Source organism: Oncorhynchus masou, chromosome 6 (assembly GCF_036934945.1).
Source record: "Oncorhynchus masou masou isolate Uvic2021 chromosome 6, UVic_Omas_1.1, whole genome shotgun sequence".
Taxonomy (NCBI): Eukaryota; Metazoa; Chordata; class Actinopteri; order Salmoniformes; family Salmonidae; genus Oncorhynchus; species Oncorhynchus masou.
This window is the reverse complement of record NC_088217.1, coordinates 61,537,912-61,556,652: the sequence shown is the minus strand read 5'-3', so window position 1 is coordinate 61,556,652 and position 18,741 is coordinate 61,537,912. Positions and strand designations below refer to the sequence as shown.

The 18,741-nt window shown below is 42.9% G+C and overlaps 1 protein-coding gene and 1 pseudogene across 1 annotated transcript in view; both read left to right on the top strand.

Moving 5' to 3' along the window:
- Positions 1 to 659: 659 nt before the first annotated feature.
- The window catches only part of LOC135542378 (zinc finger protein 883-like), a 30,661-nt gene continuing 12,579 nt past the window's right edge, over positions 660 to 18,741 (top strand). Inside the window, exon 1 of the mRNA XM_064969304.1 lies at positions 660 to 1,237. Within this exon, the coding sequence (XP_064825376.1) occupies positions 907 to 1,237 (331 nt within the window). The 5' untranslated portion in view covers positions 660 to 906. The remainder of the gene's footprint in view (positions 1,238 to 18,741) is intronic.
- On the top strand, positions 9,699 to 13,007 carry LOC135541055 (gastrula zinc finger protein XlCGF49.1-like; annotated as a pseudogene).

Genomic DNA, 18,741 nt, shown 5'->3' with positions numbered 1-18,741 from the left:
TAATTGAAAAAGGGTTTACTATTGATCAATCAGCCTTTTAAAATGATCAACTTGGAATAGCTAACACAATGTGCCATTGGAACACAGGAGTAGTGGTTGCTGATAATGGGCCTCTCTACACCTATGTAGATATTCCATAAAAATGCAGCCTTTTCCAGCTACAATAGTCATTTACAACATTAACAATGTCGACACTGTATTTCTGATCAATTTGATGTTATTTTAATGGACAATTTCTGGGGATTTTCTTTCAAAAACAAGTACATTTCTAAGTGACCCCAAACTTTTGTTACACCATGTAGGAGCAGTATAGACCTAGTCTGTTCATTTTATACATCTACATGATGTATTGTTACACCATGTAGGAGCAGTATAGACCGACAGTAGCTGGCTAATTATTTAGATTTCGTTTGACTGAATGAAACTGCCTTAAATGTGCTGTAGTAAAAAAAAAAAATTCGCACTAATCAATTCCTGCACACATTCCTGTCTTTGTATGTCTCAATATAACAGTATTATTTAATTATATCCATTTAAAATAATCTTTGTCTGATAATAAAATATTTTTCTCAACTGCGCTTCCCCTCCAGTCAGCTGACGGCAATGTGAGTCTTTCAGGCGATGCTGCCAGCGTGACGTATGATCTAGTGGACGGTTCTTCATAAACAGCTCGTCAACCACTTCGGCAGCTTGCTAGCCAACATAGCCGAAAGATTCAAGCTATTTAGACGCTTTCGGTCTATATTAGCTACCGTGTTTTAGACACAACTCTGTCGTATCTACATGTTAACCTATTTAATTTAATATTACGTTATTTTGTATTAGTCAGCTATAGTAGCTGGCTGGTTAAGTTAGCACTAGTCTAGTCGCTAATGATAGCTAGCTTGCTAGCTAACATCCCCGAACATGAGCTTCCTAAACTTCTCTTCTCCTGCTAAAGAAGAGGCGGTCTGCTGGACGGAGAAAGAAGCTCTGGGGCTGAACATTGTCGTGAAAGAGGAGAAGGTAGAAGAGGATGTCACAGTTAAAAAACAAGTAGAGGGTGAGGCTGTTACAGTGAAAGAAGAAGAGAAAGATGTTTCAGTGAAAGAAGAGGAAGGCGCGTTCAGAGTGAAAGAAGAGGATGTTACTGTGAAAGAAGAGGAAGGGGAGGATGCAGTTTTTGGAGTGAAGAAGGAAGGAGAGATTACTGTCACATTGAAAGATGAAGGGGAGATAGGAGATATGAGTAACACCAGTAAGTACCGCCTTAAATTTGTTTTTAACTTTGGATGTTCTGGGTTGGCTCGTCAATACATCTTCAACGGAGGGTCCTGGGATGATGACTGATATGTCTAGAATCAGACAACGTAGAGAGCAAGCTACCCCTTTCCGTTTCCAAAAAGTGACTTAACATATATATTTGAGAAGGGTCTATCTGCTGACCGCAGACTGGGGGGCACGGCATGTAGTGATTTTCGTGTAGTGATGATTTACTATACACAGTGCCCCCCAATAGTGTCATATGAGAGTTGGGTTGGCTTCACCAAAGATTATGGATATACTGACAAGATGTCTCTCTGCCCTGATAAGGGGAGTCGTTGTCCACAAGCGGCACTACTGGTTCTTTAACTCTCGCTACCCTTTCTTTGGATTGGTGGACACTTCTTATTATTGTAATCTATTTTTTACATATTCTGAGGGTTGTTGACGTCAACCGCCTGTATTCAATGGAGAGGGATGCTAAGCTACTACTCATAGCATGAATATGCATAATCATCTCGAGACAACTCCTATAGTGTTTTTATTAGAACACACCGTTCTATACCTGGTAGAGGTTGATATCTGACAGATGAAAATCTCTGTTAGAAACTTAAAAAGGGGGAGTCTAAAGCTGCAACAACTAGGATTTTGGCTTCTGGACAACGAAATATAGTTGATATGAAAACCAATAGAACAGGAGAGAAATGGCATAGCGGTGGGTCCAATCGAGCAGGAGAGAAATGGCATAGCGGTGGGTCCAATCGAGCAGGAGAGAAATGGCATAGCGGTGGGTCCAATAGAACAGGAGAGACATGACATAGCGGTAGGTCCAATCGAACAGGAGAGAAATGGCATAGCGGTGGGTCCAATAGAACAGGAGACACATGACATAGCGGTGGGTCCAATCGAACAGGAGAGAAATGGCATAGCGGTGGGTCCAATAGAACAGGAGAGAAATGACATAGCGGTGGGTCCAATAGAACAGGAGAGAAATGACATAGCGGTGAGTCTAATAGAACAGGAGAGGAATGACATAGTGGTGGGTCCAACAGGTAAATAATTTGTCCCCAATGATATGACTCCTCCCATCTATACAGAAATATGTAAGATACTTTACGAGAGAACATGACGTTGCCACAGAGGAATCGGGGATCATTGGCTTCCTTACAATAATACCTGTGTTTGGTTTCAAATCACAAGCTTGTAGGCTAATGCCTATTTGGGCAGTGCATGTGGCAATAGGCCTCGCTGATTATTGAGTTGAGGCTGTCAGTGAAAAGCATCTCAAATAGGTGTGAAGATAATGTCTCTTGAGTATAATTTAAAATGTTGAGACAAGGAGAAGGGGAGGGTTGTGTGGTGAAGATATATGTGAGTCTCACTTCAGAATGTCCTCCTCCTGGCTTCCACCAATTCTTGCTCCATTGTTTCATTGTGTGAATTGATTGCCCTTAGATTGAGTTTATCATATAAATTCCCCATTACAAATGTCACCAGTCGTAAATGCACCATTACTTCCTGTTATTTGGTTACATTAATTTCTGTTAATGCATGTATTAATTAGTCAATTTTTACTACTTTATTTATTTCACCTTTATTTAACCAGGTAGGCCAGTTAAGAACAAGTTGTCATTTACAACTGCGACCTGGCCAAGATAAAGCAAAGCAGTGCGGCAAAACAACAACAGAGTTACACACAAACAAACAGTCAATAACACAATAGAAAATAAAAAATAGAAAAATCTATGTACAGTGTGTGCAAATGTAGGGAGGTAGGCAATAAATAGGCCCTAGAGGCGAAATAATGACAATTTAGCATTAATACTGGAGTGATAGATGTGGAGATGATGATGTACAAGTAGAGCTACTGAGGTGCAAGAGGATAAATATCACTATGGGGATGAGGTAGTTGGGTGTGCTATTTACAGATTGGCTGTGTACAGGTACAGTGATCGGTAAGCTGCTCTGACAGCTGATGCTTAAAGTTAGAGGGGGATATATAAGACTCCAGCTTCAGGGATTTTTGCAATTTGTTCCAGTCATTGGTAGCAGAGAACTGGAAGGAAAGGCGGCCAAAGTAGGAATTGGCTTTGGGGGTGATCAGTGAAATATATATATGGAGCGCGTGCTACGAGTGGGTGTTGCTATGGTGACCAGTGAGCTGAGATAAGGCAGGGCTTTACCTTGCAAAGACTTAAGGATGACCTGGAGCCAGTGGGTTTGATGACGAATATGTAGTGAGGGCCAGCCAACGAGAGCATACAGGTGGTGGGTAGAATATGGTGCTTTACCTTTCTCATTTTGTTTGAAGTGCTCCATGTGAGCAATGAGCATGTCTGGTTTCTCTATCCTGATAATGTTGAGGGAGCGCCCACCTGAGCATAGAACTACTTGGCCTGCTGCGTAGAAATGTTTTTTATTTTTACATCCATTGTGACGTTCCCCGGCAAAAAAGCCAAAATGTTTCTCAACCAGAAGAGTACACTCAACCAGTTATACATACACATAACATATCATGTCTGCATTATAGTCTATCACACTTACCACTCTTGGCTTTGGGCAAAGGACCAACACAGTCCACCAGAACCCTGCTGGAATGTTTGTCAAAAGCAGGAATAGGCTGCAAAGGTGCAACCGGTACAGCTTGGTTTGGTTTACCTGTCCACTGGCAAATGCCACAGGATTTACAATGAGCCACAACATCCTGTTTCAGACGTCTTGTTGACACCAAGATGACCTGCCATACTACCATTGTGAGACAATCTCAGTTTCTCTTGTCGAAGCGCAACTAGAACAACAATTTGAGATTAACTGGGCCAATCGTCTTGTCCAGAAGTGGCGTGAGAACACCATGTCCTCGTTAGAACGCCATATCCTCGTTAGACTGCTATGTCTTCGTTAGAATCCATCTCCTGTCAAAATTACCAACAAAAACTTAATTAAACTCCTCTGGATACACCTCAGCAAAAAGAGGGGAGAGGGAAACATCTTTACTCTGTTCAGCTATCAGCTGCTTCCTAGAAACATCTCAACTCTGTTCAGCTGTCAGCTGCTTCCTAGAAACATTTTTACTCTGTTCAGCAATGTGCTGCTTCCGAGACATCCAAGTGTCAACTGTAGGGATCCTCTCTTCATTCAGAGGTTCTACAAACTCTCACCTTTGGGGTTTTCAAAGGAGAGGTCAACTCAGGAGGTTTACCGAAATCAGGATCACTCACAAATGTCTCCGACAGATCAACCATGGTGGGATCGCTGACATCCTCAACACTAGACTTGCTCCCGGCGAATTTCTTAGACAGAGCACGTGTAACGGCACATGCTGGGATCACTTTAGGGTTCTTTTCTGATAACCCATCTGGTTCCTCAATTCTGGGTTCCTTACAAATGACAGGATTTGGCACAACCTTCCCTCCAGCCAAATAATTTCCCAATATGAATCACCAGTAGGCTAGGCCTCACTCCAACGACAACGGAATGAAACATGTTTTAAGGTTATACCAAAGATCATTGTTCTATTTAATTTGGAATTGTAAGACCAATGGAAGTTAAACATTGTTTGGCCGTACTGCTATAACCCATATACTAATGCATTGCATAACATTCACAACATGGAACAACAGTAACCCAAAACATCTAAAATAAGTTTGTTCTGAAGTGTCTGTCCTATATCTGATGTGTGTGTGTGTGTCCGCGTAAATACATGTATATACATACTGCTTAAAAAAATAAAGGGAACACTAAAATAACACATCCTAGATCTGAATGAAATATTCTTATTAAATACTTTTTCTTTACATAGTTGAATGTGCTGACAACAAAATCACACAAATTATCAATGAAAATCAAATTTATCAACCCATGGAAGTCTGGATTTGGAGTCACACTCAAAATTAAAGTGGAAAACCACACTACAGGCTGATCCAACTTTGATGTAATGTCCTTAAAACAAGTCAAAATGAGGCTCAGTAGTCTGTGTGGCCTCCATGTGCCTGTATGACCTCCTGACAACACCTGGGCATGCTCCTGATGAGGTGGCGGATGGTCTCCTGAGGGATCTCCTCCCAGACCTGGACTAAAGCATCGGCCAACTTCTGGACAGTCTGTGGTGCATCGTTGGTGGATGGAGCGAGACATGATGTCCCAGATGTGCTCAATTGGATTCAGGTCTGTGGAACGGGCGGGCCAGTCCATAACATCAATGCCTTCCTCTTGCAGGAACTGCTGACACACTCCAGCCACATGAGGTCTAGCATTGTCTTGCATTAGGAGGAACCCAGGGCCAACCGCACCAGCATATGGTCTCACAAAGGTTCTGAGGATCTCATCTCGGTACCTAATGGCAGTCAGGCTACCTCTGGCGAGCACATGGAGGGCTGTGCGGCACCCCAAAGAAATGCCACCCCGCACCATGACTGACCCACCACCAAACCGGTCATGCTGGAGGATGTTGCAGGCAGCAGAACGTTCTCCACGGCGTCTCCAGACTCTGTCACGTCTGTCACGTGCTCAGTGTGAACCTGCTTTCATCTGTGAAGAGCACTGGGCGCCAGTGGCAAATTTGCCAATCTCTGGCAAATGCCAAACGTCCTGCTCGGTGTTGGGCTGTAAGCACAACCACCACCTGTGGACGTCGGGCCCTCATACCACCCTCATGGAGTCTGTTTCTGACCGTTTGAGCAGACACATGCACATTTGTGGCCTGCTGGAGGTAATTTTGCAGTGCTCTGGCAGTGCTCCTCCTTGCACAAAGGCGGAGGTAGCGGTCCTGCTGCTGGTTTGTTGCTCTCATACGGCCTCCTCCACGTCTCCTGATAGCGCCTCCATGCTCTGGACACTACGCTGACAGACACAGATCAAATCAAAATCAAATCTAATTGATTTATATAGCCCTTCGTACATCAGCTGATATCTCAAAGTGCTGTACAGAAACGCAGCCTAAAACCCCAAACAGCAAGCAATGCAGGTGTAGAAGCACGCTGGCTAGGAAAAACTCCCTAGAAAGGCCAAAACCTAGTAAGAAACCTAGAGAGGAACTAGGCTATGTGGGGTGGCCAGTCCTCTTCTGGCTGTGCTGGGTGGAGATTATAACAGAACATGGCCAAGATGTTCAAATGTTCATAAATGACCAGCATGGTCCAATAACAATAAGGCAGAACATTTGAAACTGGAGCAGCAGCACGGCCAGGTGGACTGGGGACAGCAAGGAGTCATGTCATCATGTCAGGTAGTCCTGAGGCATGGTCCTAGGACTCAGGTCCTCCGAGAGAGAGAAAGAAAGAGAGAATTAGAGAGAGCACACTTAAATTCACACAGGACACCGAGTAGGCCAGGAGAAGTACTCCAGATATAACAAACTGACCCTAGCCCCCCGACACATGAACTACTGCAGCATAAATACTGGAGGCTGAGACAGTAGGGGTCAGGAGACACTGTGGCCCCATCCAAGGACACCCCCAGGACAAGGCCAAACAGGAAGGATATAACCCCACCCACTTTGCCAAAGCACAGCCCCCACACCACTAGAGGGATATCTTCAACCACCAATTTACCATCCTGAGACAAGTCTGAGTATAGCCCACAAAGATCTCCGCCACGGCACAAACCAGACAGGAAGATCACATCAGTGACTCCACCCACTCAGGTGATGCACCCCTCCCAGGGACGGTATGAAAGAGCCCCAGTAAGCCAGTGACTCAGCCCCTGTAATAGGGTTAGAGGCAGAGAATCCCAGTGGAAAGAGGGGAACCGGCCAGGCAGAGACAGCAAGGGCGGTTCGTTGCTCCAGAGCCTTTCCGTTCACCTTCCCACTCCTGGGCTAGACGACACTCAATCATATGACCTACTGAAGAGATGAGTCTTCAGTAAAGACTTAAAGGTTGAGACAGAGTTTGCGTCTCTTACATGGGTAGGCAGACCGGTCCATAACAATGGAGCTCTATAGGAGAAAGCCCTGCCTCCAGCTGTTTGCTTAGAAATTCTAGGGACAATTAGGAGGCCTGCGTCTTGTGACCATAGCGTACGTGTAGGTATGTACGGCAGGACCAAATCAGAGAGATGGGTAGGGGCAAGCCCATGTAATGCTTTGTAGGTTAGCAGTAAAACTGAAATCAGCCCTTGCCTTGACAGGAAGCCAGTGTAGGGAGGCTAGCACTGGAGTAATATGATCAATTTTTTTTGGTTCTAGTCAGGATTCTAGCAGCCGTATTTAGCACTAACTGAAGTTGATTTAGTGCTTTATCCGGGTAGCATGAAAGTAGAGCATTGCAGTAGTCTAACCTAGAAGTGACAAAAGCATGGATACATTTTTCTGCATAATTTTTGGACAGAAAGTTTCTGATTTTTGCAATGTTACGTAGATGGAAAAAAGCTGCCCTTGAAATGGTCTTGATATGTTCTTCAAAAGAGAGATCAGGGTCTCCAAAAGAATGTGGTGAACGATGGTATCAAAAGCATCATTAAGGTCTAGGAGCACGAGGACAGATGCAGAGCCTCTGTCTGATGCCATTAAAAGGTAATTTACCACCTTCACAAGTGCAGTCTCAGTGCTATGATTGGGTCTAAAACCAGACTGAAGCATTTTGTATACATTGTTTGTCTTCAGGAAGGCAGTGAGTTGCTGCGCAACAGCCTTTCTAAAATTTTTGAGAGGAATGGAAGATACGATATAGGCCGATCGTTTTTTATATTTTCTAGGTCAAGGTTTTGCTTTTTCAAGAAAGGCTTTATTACTGCCATTTTTAGTGAGTTTGGTACACATCCGGTGAATAGAGATCCGTTTATTATGTTCAACATAGGAGGGCCAAGCACAGGAAGCAGCTCTTTCAGTAGTTTAGTTGGAATAGGGTCCAGTATGCAGCTTGAAGGTTTAGAGGCCATGATTATTTTCATCATTCTGTCAAGAGATATAGTACTAAAACACTTGAGTGTCTCTCTTGATCCTAGGTCCTGGCAGAGTTGTGCAGACTCAGGACAACTGAGCTTTGAAGGAATACGCAGATTTAAAGAGGAGTCCGTAATTTGCTTTCTAATAATCATGATCTTTTCCTCAAAGAATTTCATGAATTTATTACTGCTGAAGTGAAAGCCATCCTCTCTTTGGGAATGCTGCTTTTTAGTTAGCTTTGCGACAGTATCAAAAAGGAATTTCGGCTTGTTCTTATTTTCCTCAATTAAGTTGAAAAAATAGGATGATCGAGCAGCAGTAGGGGCTCTTCGGTACTGCACGGTACTGTCTTTCCAAGCTAGTTGGAAGACTTCCAGTTTGGTGTGGCGCCATTTCCGTTTCAATTTTCTGGAAGCTTGCTTCAGAGCTTGGGTATTTTCTGTGTACCAGGGAGCTAGTTTCTTATGAGAAATGCTTTTAGGGGTGCAACTGCATCTAGGGTATTGCGCAAGGTTAAATTGAGTTCCTCAGTTAGGTGGTTAACTGATTTTTGTCCTCTGGTGTCCATGGGTAGACAGAGGGAATCTGGAAGGACATCAAGGAATCTTTGTGTTGTCTGTGAATTTATAGCACGAGTTTTGATGTTCCTTGGTTGGGGTCTGAGCAGATTATTTGTTGCAATTGCAAATGTAATAAAATGGTGGTCCGATAGTCTAGGATTATGAGGAAAAACATTAAGATCCACAACATTTATTCCATGGGACAAAACTAGGTCCAAAGTATGACTGTGACAGTGAGTGGGTCCAGAGACATGTTGGACAAAACCCACTGAGTCGATGATGGCTCCGAAAGCCTTTTGGAGTGGGTCTGTGGACTTTTCCATGTGAATATTAAAGTCACCAAAGATTAGAATATTATCTGCTATGACAACAAGGTCCGATAGGAATTCAGGGAACTCAATGAGGAACGCTGTATATGGCTCAGGAGGCCTGTAAACAGTAGCTATAAAAAGTGATTGAGTAGGCTGCATAGATTTCATGACTCGAAGCTCAAAAGACAAAAACGTCATTTTCTTTTTGTAAATTGAAATTTGCTATCGTAAATGTTAGCAACACCTCCGCCTTTGCCGGATGCACGGGGGATATGGTCACTAGTGTAGCCAGGAGGTGAGGCCTCATTTAACACAGTAAATTCATCAGACTTAAGCCATGTTTCAGTCAGGCCAATCACATCAAGATTATGATCAGTGATTAGTTCATTGACTATATTTGCCTTTGAAGTAAGGGATCTAACATTAAGTAGCCCTATTTTGAGATGTGAGGTATCATGATCTCTTTCAATAATTACAGGAATGGAGGAGGTCTTTATCCTAGTAAGATTGCTAAGGCGAACACCGCCATGTTTAGTTTTGCCCAACCTAGGTCGAGGCACAGACACGGTCTCAATGGGGATAGCTGAGCTGACTACACTGACTGTGCTAGTGGCAGACTCCACTATGCTGGCAGGCTGGCTCTGCACCCTATTTCATTGTGGAGCTAGAGGAGTTAGAGCCCTGTCTATGTTGGTAGATAAGATGAGAGCACCCCTCCAGGTAGGATGGAGTTTGTCACTCCTCAGCAGGTCAGGCTTGGTCCTGTTTGTGGGTGAGTCCCAGAAAGAGGGCCAATTATCTACAAATTCTATCTTTTGGGAGGGGCAAAAAACAGTTTTCTACCAGCGATTGAGTTGTGAGACTCTGCTGTAGAGCTCATCACTCCCCCTAACTGGGAGGGGGCCAGAGACAATTACTCGATGCCGACACATCTTTCTAGCTGATTTACACGCTGAAGCTATGTTGCGCTTGGTGATCTCTGACTGTTTCATCCTAACATCGTTGGTGCCGACGTGGATAACAATATCTCTATACTCTCTACACTCGCCAGTTTTAGCTTTAGCCAGCACCATCTTCAGATTAGCCTTAATGTCGGTAGCCCTGCCCCCTGGTAAACAGTGTATGATCGCTGGATGATTCGTTTTAAGTCTAATACTGCAGGTAATGGAGTCGCCAATGACTAGAGTTTTCAATTTTCCAGAGCTAATGGTGGGAAGCTTCGGCATCTCAGACCCCAGTAACGGGAGGAGTAGAGACAAGAGAAGGCTCGGCCTCTGACTCTGACTTGCTGCTTAATGGGGAAAACCGGTTGAAAGTTTCTGTCAGCTGAATGAGCGACACAGGGTGAGCATTCCTACAGCATTTCCTTCCAGAAACCGTGAAAAAGTTGTCCGGCTGCAGGGACCGTGCGAGGGGATTTATACTAACGTTACTATCTGTACTCACTGGTGGCACAGCCACTGTTTCATCCTTTCCTACACTGAAATTACCCTTGCCTAACGATTGCGTCTGAAGCTGGGCTTGTAGCACAGTTATCCTAGCCGTAAGGCAATCTTACTCCTGTATATTATGAGTACAGGTAACAAAATAGGTTGGCAACAAAATGCACAGCAACACGTAAACAAGTCTGCAAGTTGTGACCGGAAATGGCATCACAACACAGCAAACCTTCTTGCCACATCGCATTGATGTGCCATCCTGGATGAGCTGCACTACCTGGGCCACTTGTGTGGGTTGTAGACTCCGTCTCATGCTACCACTAGAGTGAAAGCACCGCCAGCATTCAAAAGTGACCAAAACATCAGCCATGAAGCATAGGAACTGAGAAGTGGTCTGTGGTCATCACCTGCAGAACCACTCCTTTATTGGGGGTGTCTCGCTAATTGCCTATAATTTCCACTTGTTGTCTATTCCATTTGCACAACAGCATGTGAAATTTATTGTCAATCAGTGTTGCTTCCTAAGTGGGCAGTTTGATTTCACAGAAGTGTGATTGACTTGGAGTTATATTGTGTTGTTTAAGTGTTCCCTTTTATTTTTTTTGATATATATATCTATATATATATATATATAATCTATCAAACGGTTTGAATGAATATGAGACTCGAAATTGACCTCTGGTGCTTACTGTTTCCATTGATCATCATTGAGATGTTTCTGCAACTTGATAGGAGTCCACCTGTGGGATATTCAATTGATAAGATATGATTTGGAAAGGCAAAAACCTGTCTGGCTACCACAGCATTTTGAAGCGATGCGCCATCCCATCTGGTTTTCGCTTAGTGGGAATATAATTTGTTTCTCAGCAGTACAATGACCCCACACCTCCAGGATGTGTACGTGCTATTTAACCAAAAAGGAGAGTGACGGAGTACTGTATCAGATGACCTGGCCTTCACAATCACCTGACCTCAACCCAATTGAGATGGTTTGGGATTAATTGGACCGCAAAGTGAAGGAAAAGCAGCCAACAAGTGCTCAGCATATGTGGGAACTCCTTCAAGACTGTTGGAAATGCATTCCAGGTGAAGCTGGTTGAGAGAATGCCAAGAATGTGCAAAGCTGTCATCAAGGCAAAGGGTGGCTGCTTTGAAAAATCTAAAATATATTTTGAATTGTTTACCACTTTTTTGGTTACTACATGATTCCATATGTGTTATTTCATAGTTTTCATGTCTTCACTATTATTCTACAATGTAGAATATCGTAAAAAATAAAGAAGAACCCTTCAATGACTCGATGTGTCCAAACTGGTACTGTATATCTCATGAATGTTTTTACATTCAGTTACATGAAGTCAATTTCTTACCACTTCTTCCATAGTCAAACATGTAAGGAAAGCTTTTTTTGTTTTACCTTTATTTTACTAGGCAAGTCAGTAAAGAACAAATTCTTATTTTCAATGACGGCCTAGGAACAGTGGGTTAACTGCCAGTTCAGGGGCAGAACGACAGATTTGTACCTTGTCAGCTCGGGGGTTTGAACTTGCAACCTTCCAGCTACAAGTCCAAAGCTCTAACCACTAGGCTACCCTGCCGCCCCAATCAAAAGGGATGCCTGAAAAATGTATTGAATTCAAATGGATTTACCCAGCCTACAAAGCACTACAGCCACTCTGTAATGACCAGTTCTCCTCTTTTATTGAGGGATCAAGTCTAGATTAAACCTCATAGGAAGACAGTTTTATCATGTGCAGGTTTCATTTATAGGTCTCTGTTTAACAAAATACTCTGTGTATTTGCAAGGAGAGAAACCAGACTCTCACTCTGACAGCGGTAAGAGTCTTCCAGGGGAACCAGACCCAGAGACACCCAAACCAGCGAGAGAACACCACTGCTCCCACTGAAAATAGTTTTTGCTGGTTAGGGAACCTAAAACTGCATGAGAGGACACACACTGGAGAAAAGCCTTTCCAATGCTCGCAGCGTGGAAAGAGTTTTGCTGTGTTAGCTAACCTGAAAAGGCACGAGAGAATACACACAGGAGAAAAGCCTTAACTCATGCCACATTGGGAACAGTGATTTAATCAGGATGGGGATCTAAAAGCTCAGAGGAATCACAGGAGAAAAGCCTTTCCAAAGTTCCCAGTGTAGAAAGAGTTTTAGTAAGATAGGGCAATTAAAAGAACATGAGAGAATACACAAAGGAGAAAAGCCATTCCAATGTTCCCAGTGTGGAAAGAGTTTTCCTCGGATAGGAAACCTAAAAAAGCATGCGAGACTACACACAGGAGAAAAGCCTTACCAATGTTCCCAGTGTGGAAAGAGTTTTGCCGTGTTAGCTAACCTGAAAAGGCATGAGAGAATACACACAGGAGAAAAGCCTTATCACTGTTCCCACTGTGGAATGAGTTTTACTCCGATAGGGGACCTGAAAGCTCATGAGAGGATACACACAGGAGAAAAGCCTTACCGATGTTCCCAGTGTGGAAAGAGTTTTACCATGTTAACTAACCCGAAATGGCATGAGAGAATACACACAGGAGAAAAGCATTTTCTGCTCCCAGTGTAAAAATAGATTTTCACACCTTAAAGCTCTTGAGAGGAATAAGAGGAGAAAAACCTTTCCACTGCTCCCAGTCTGGAAAGGGTTTCACCTGGTCAAGTTGCCTGAAAGAGCATAAGAGGATAAACACGGTAAAAGTCCTACCACTGCTCTCTGTGTGGAAGAACATTCAGAGAACCTGAAATCAAATGAGAGAATAGAATGGCTGTATTCTGACTTATATTTTTGACTGAGAATTTGTGTTTTTGTTTGTGCCACATGAAATCATATTGTGTATGATTACACCTGTCTATATAAGTTCCCACAGTTGACAATGCATGTCAGGGCAAACACCAAGCAACGAAGTCGAATAAATTGTCCTTAGAGCTCCGAGTCAGGATTGTGTCGAGGCACAGATCTGGGGAATGGTACCAAAAAATGTCTGCAGCATTGGTCCCCAAGAACACAGTGGCCACCATCATTTTTTAATGGAAGAAGTTTGGAAGACTCTTCCTGGAGCTGGCTACCCAGCCAAACTGCACAATCGGGGGAGAATGGCCTTTGTCAGGGAGGTGACCAAGAACCCGATGGTCACTCTGAGAGAGCTCTAAAGTTCCTCTGTGGGAATGGGAGAACCTTCCAGAAGGACAACCATCTCTGCAGCACTCCACCAATCAGGCCTTTGTGGTAGAGTGGCCAGATGGAAGCCACTCCTCAGTAAAAGGCACATTACAGCCCGCTTAGAGTTTGCCAAAAGGCACCTAAAGACTCTGACCATGAGAACCAAGATTCTCTGGTCTGATGAAACCAAAATTGAACTCTTTGGCCGGAATGCCTTTTGGCAACCTCCAAACAGGCTGTCATGTGCCTTTTACTGTGGAGTGGATTCCGTCTGCCCACTCTTCCATAAAGACCTGATCGGTGGAGTGCTGCAGGGATGGTTGTCCTTCCGGAAGGTTCTCCCATCTCCACAGAGGAAATCTGTAGCTCTGTCAGAGTGACCATCGGGTTCTTGCTCCCTTCCCTGATGAAGGCCCTTCTCCACCGATTGCTCAGTTCTGCTGGGCGGCCAGCTCTTGGAAGAGTCTTGGTGGTTCCAAACTTCTTCCATTTAAGAATGATGGAGGCCACTGTGTTCTTGGACCTTCAATGCCGCAGAAATGTTTTGGTACCCTTCCCCACATCTATGCCTCGATGTAATCCTGTCTCAGAGCTCAAAAGATAATTTCATTGATCTCATTAATTGTTTTTTGCTCTGACATCCACTGCTACCTGTGTGACCTTATATAGACAGGTGTGTGCCTTTCCAAGTCATGTCCAATCAATTGAATTTACCACAGGTGGACTCCAAGTTGTAGAAACATCTCAGGGATGATTTGTGAAATCAAGATGCATCTGCGCTCCATTTCGAGTCTCATTGTGAAGGGTTTGAATACTTAAGTAAATAAATGTGCAAAAATGTCTAAACTTGTTTTTGGTTTGTCATTATGTGGTTTCGTGTGTAGATTTGATGGGGGGAAAAATCTTCAATTTTAGAATAAGGCTGTAACGTAACAAAATGTGGAAAAGGTGAAGGGGTCTGAATACGTTACGAATGCACTGTATACCTCTGGCAGAGTTTTCTACCGTTGGCAGTGTTGGCAAAGTTCACTACCCCTGGCAGTTTTGTACACAGTCATGTGATACTTTGTATAGAAAAGTCCAATCTTAGGAGAGTATGTGGGAGGCACTATACTGTGTCTGCAGGTGTCTATCTGGTCAAAACCACTGATACAGGTGCCCCATCACCCTCTGGGATGGATCATGTCTACAGAGAAACCTAGATTCAAATACTTAGATGTGTGTGTATTGGGTATATGTTGTGAAATTGTTAGATATTACTGCACTGTCGCAGTTAGAACCACAAGCATTTCACTACATCCGCAATAACATCTGCTAAACGTGTATGTGACCAATAAAATGTGATTTTAATTTTGATTTGAAATAAATGTCCTATTTATCAAAGGTGCTTTTGGCTGGGGTCAAAATGACTCCAAAGGATTTGAATTTGTTAAAAGTCCATTTTGATCCAGAAACACTAAACCATGATTTAGATTTATTAAGAACAAGTTGATTGACAAAGTCATGAAAGAATTGAATAACCCACATTTTGGCTATGATAAAAGATATGCCTCGAGTCAAAATCATATCAGAAGTATGGTTCAATGCAAATATGTAGTGGGTGTAAAGTTTGATTCGTTTTTAATGAGTGAGAAAATAAAACAATAAACACATGCTTCTCTTTGAAAGACTTAATATAATATTAAACTTAATAAATGAAAAGTAAACTTTTGGTTCCTCAACTGCGTTGCCCACTCCAGTCAGAAGATTGTGATTTTTAGGTACAGGCGATGCTGCCAGTGTGACATAATCTAGTGGACGGGACGCTCCTTCAACAACAACAGCTAGTCAGACACCTCGGTAGCTTTCTAACAAACATAGCTAAAACATTCCCGCTCTTTACACTGTTTTGGGGTATATTAGTCGCGGTGTTTTAAACACACTTCTGTCGAATGTACTTGTTGGCCCATTTAATTATATATGTACATTGTTTGTCAGCTAGCTGGTTTGCTAAGTTAGTTTAGGACTAGGCTAGTCGCTAATGCTAGCTAGCGAACATACCCGACCATGAGTTCACTAAGTTACTCTGCTCCTGTTAAAGAAGAGGTCTGCTGGATGGAGAAAGAAGCTCTTTTGAAAGAGGAGGAGGAAGATAAGGCTCTTACAATACAATAACAAGTAAAGGGTGAGGCTGTTACAGTGAAAGAAGAAGAGAAAGACGTTTCAGTGAAAGAAGAGGAAGACCCGTTCAGAGTGAAAGAGGAGGATGTTACAGTAAAAGAAGAGGAGGATGCAGTTTTTGGAGTGAAAGATGAGGAGGGGGAGATTACTGTCACATTGGAGGAAGAAGAGGATGTTGGAGATCTGTTTAACACCAGTAAGTACCGTCTCTGCAGTTGTTGAACCAATATGCTGTAAAGGGGTTCTACACTTTAATGTTGTTCTGTAGGAATGGCTGAAGCTACACTGTAACGTGTAGAACATCAAGAGTGGACCATCAACAAAATGTTAACAATTGATCACATGCTTCCAATAAAAATGCCTGAAATACTGTAATCCTCAATATCTCCTATTAGCTTAGCCCAAGATGAACTCTTAAAGGGGCAATCAGCAGTTGTTACATCCATTTTGGGACTTATACATTAATGATATGTACCCATCTGTTTCTTGAAGAATTCACTTATAAATGCCTCAGGAGCTTAGATCAACTGTCATACCCCATCAGAACCCCAAATATAAGCTTTTTTTATTCTAATGTTTGTCAGTAAATATAAACAAACACCATATCCTCAAAACATGGTTAAAACTAGAATGTTTATCATGGAGGGTTGCATTTCTCCAGCCCCATCCCTCAGCTTTTTACTAAAATGGGCCGGGAGTACGCTTTATTTTTTTCTACTGCTGATTGCTGCTCCCGTTACTCCTCAAGGTCCAAGGACTGTATGTTTTTCAGAGGTAGACTGGCTCTGGCAGGTAAAATAGTCAAATAATCCACCTAAATGTGAATCGATTCTCAATTGGGATACGTTTCTAGAAACATAAATCGCTAAACTTTCATATCACATCAAAATAGGTAACCAGCCGCGATGCCCCAGAAGGTAAAATAAATTTGTTTCTAGCAGGGTTGGACACGGCCATGTTATTATCCCACACACAGTCTCTGTGGTTCAAATGAACCCCATTCCTGGGAATTAGATATGAATACAAATTTCCCCGGTCTCTTACCACAGAAGGGTTCCATCTGTCCCATTCCCAGCTAGGTTACAAGGCGCTTCATCGCCAGTACCTATGACTGGTTGATAGGGGAAACCTCCATGCTTATTATAGAAAAAATAATTAGGGGAAAACGTTTTAGTAAACTGAAATAAAATAACAAACCTGAAAAATGAAAACTATTCCAAAGCGAACTTTGACTCCAAAACTAAAATACCCTAAAATAATATTATATTAAATAATAATATTATGTTCCATTTGAATAAATTATATCTTGACTTTGGGCAAAAATAGAATTGGGTTTTAAATATGTTTTATGTGGTTTTAAAGCTTCTGAACCTGGTGGCTGGTAAATGCTGCCATGGGAGGGCAATGTTTCAAATAGACCTAGCTTGTGTATCACTAGCTACCACCAGAAATACTTTCAGAAATTAGGATATTGGAAACTCCTTTCGATTTGTATTAACAACTAAAAGAAAAGAACATTGGCATGAATTACCCTCTGTGAACAAGAAGCACAACATTACAAATATTTTCAGAGATGTGCGATAATTGACTTGTTCTCTGTAATATTGTAAAGCTTTGCAATTGTAACATTATGTACTTTAAAGGAAAATAGGCATGTTTCTCGACTCATACCCTGACTTTAAAAAGGGATTTTGTGAGATTATGCTTAGGAACTGCGTGTCACAGCATGACAATATGAACGCGATTGGTCTACCGTCTCTTGTACGGACGGGCGTTATATACTCTGACATTTTCTGGAATAGTTTTATTTGAAAACGTTTTTGTTAACTTGCCTGACTATTGAATTTGGAATGCACTGTACTGTTCATCTCTGAAACCCACTGAGATAATTCCTTTGATACAGCAGTAGCAATACAGGGATATAACATCTACAGAAAAGACAGGAATGCTTATGGGGGAGGTGGTGCTGTTTATAGTGCATTCGGAAAGTAGTCAGACCCCATGACTTTTTCCACATTTTGTTACGTTAAAGCCGTATTCTAAAATTGATTAAATGATTTCCCCCCCTTTTAATTTAGCTAATTTATTTGGCACACCTGCATTTGGAGAGTTTCTCCCATCCTTCTTTGCAGATCCTTTCTAGCTCTGTCAGGTTGGATGGAGAACATCACTGCACAGCTATTTTCTCCAGAGACATTAGATCAAGCTCAAGTCCGGGCTCTGGCTGGACCACTCAAGGACATTCAGAGACTTCCCCCGAAGCCACTCCTGTTGTCTTGGTTGTGTGCTTAAGGTTGTTGTCCTGTTGGACGGTGAACATTCACCCCAGTCTGAGGTTCTGAGTGCTCTGGAGCAGGTCTTTCATCAAGGATGTCTCTGCACTTTTCGCCGTTAATATTTTCCTTGATCCTGACTGGTCTCCAAGTCCCAGCTTCTGAAAAACCTGGTGCCAGGTTTTCTTCAGACGTGCCTCTTGGCATTCAGGCCAATGAGTTCAATCTTGGTTTCATCAAGCCAGAGGATCTTGTTTCTCGTGGTTTTAGAGTCCTTAAGGTGCCTTTTGTCAAACTCCAAGCAGGCTGTCATGTGCCTTTTTATTAAGGAGTGGTTTCCATCTGGCCACTCTACCATAAAGGTCTGATTTGTGGAGTGCTGCAGAGATGATTGTCCTTCTGGAAGGTTCTCCCATCTCCACAGAGGAACTTTGGAGCTCTGTCAGAGTGACCATCAGGTTTTTGGTCACCTCCCTGACCAAGGCCCTTCTCTCCCCAATCGCTCAGTTTGGCCGGGTGACCAGCTCCAGGAAGAGTATTCCCTTTAAGAATGATGGAGGCCACTGTGTTCTTAGGGACCTTCAATGCTGCAGAATCTTTTTTGGTACCCTTCCACAGATCTGTGCCTCGACACAATTCTGTCTCGGAGCTCTAGGGACAGTTCCTTCGACCTCATTGCTTTGTTTTTGCTCTGACATGCACTGGCA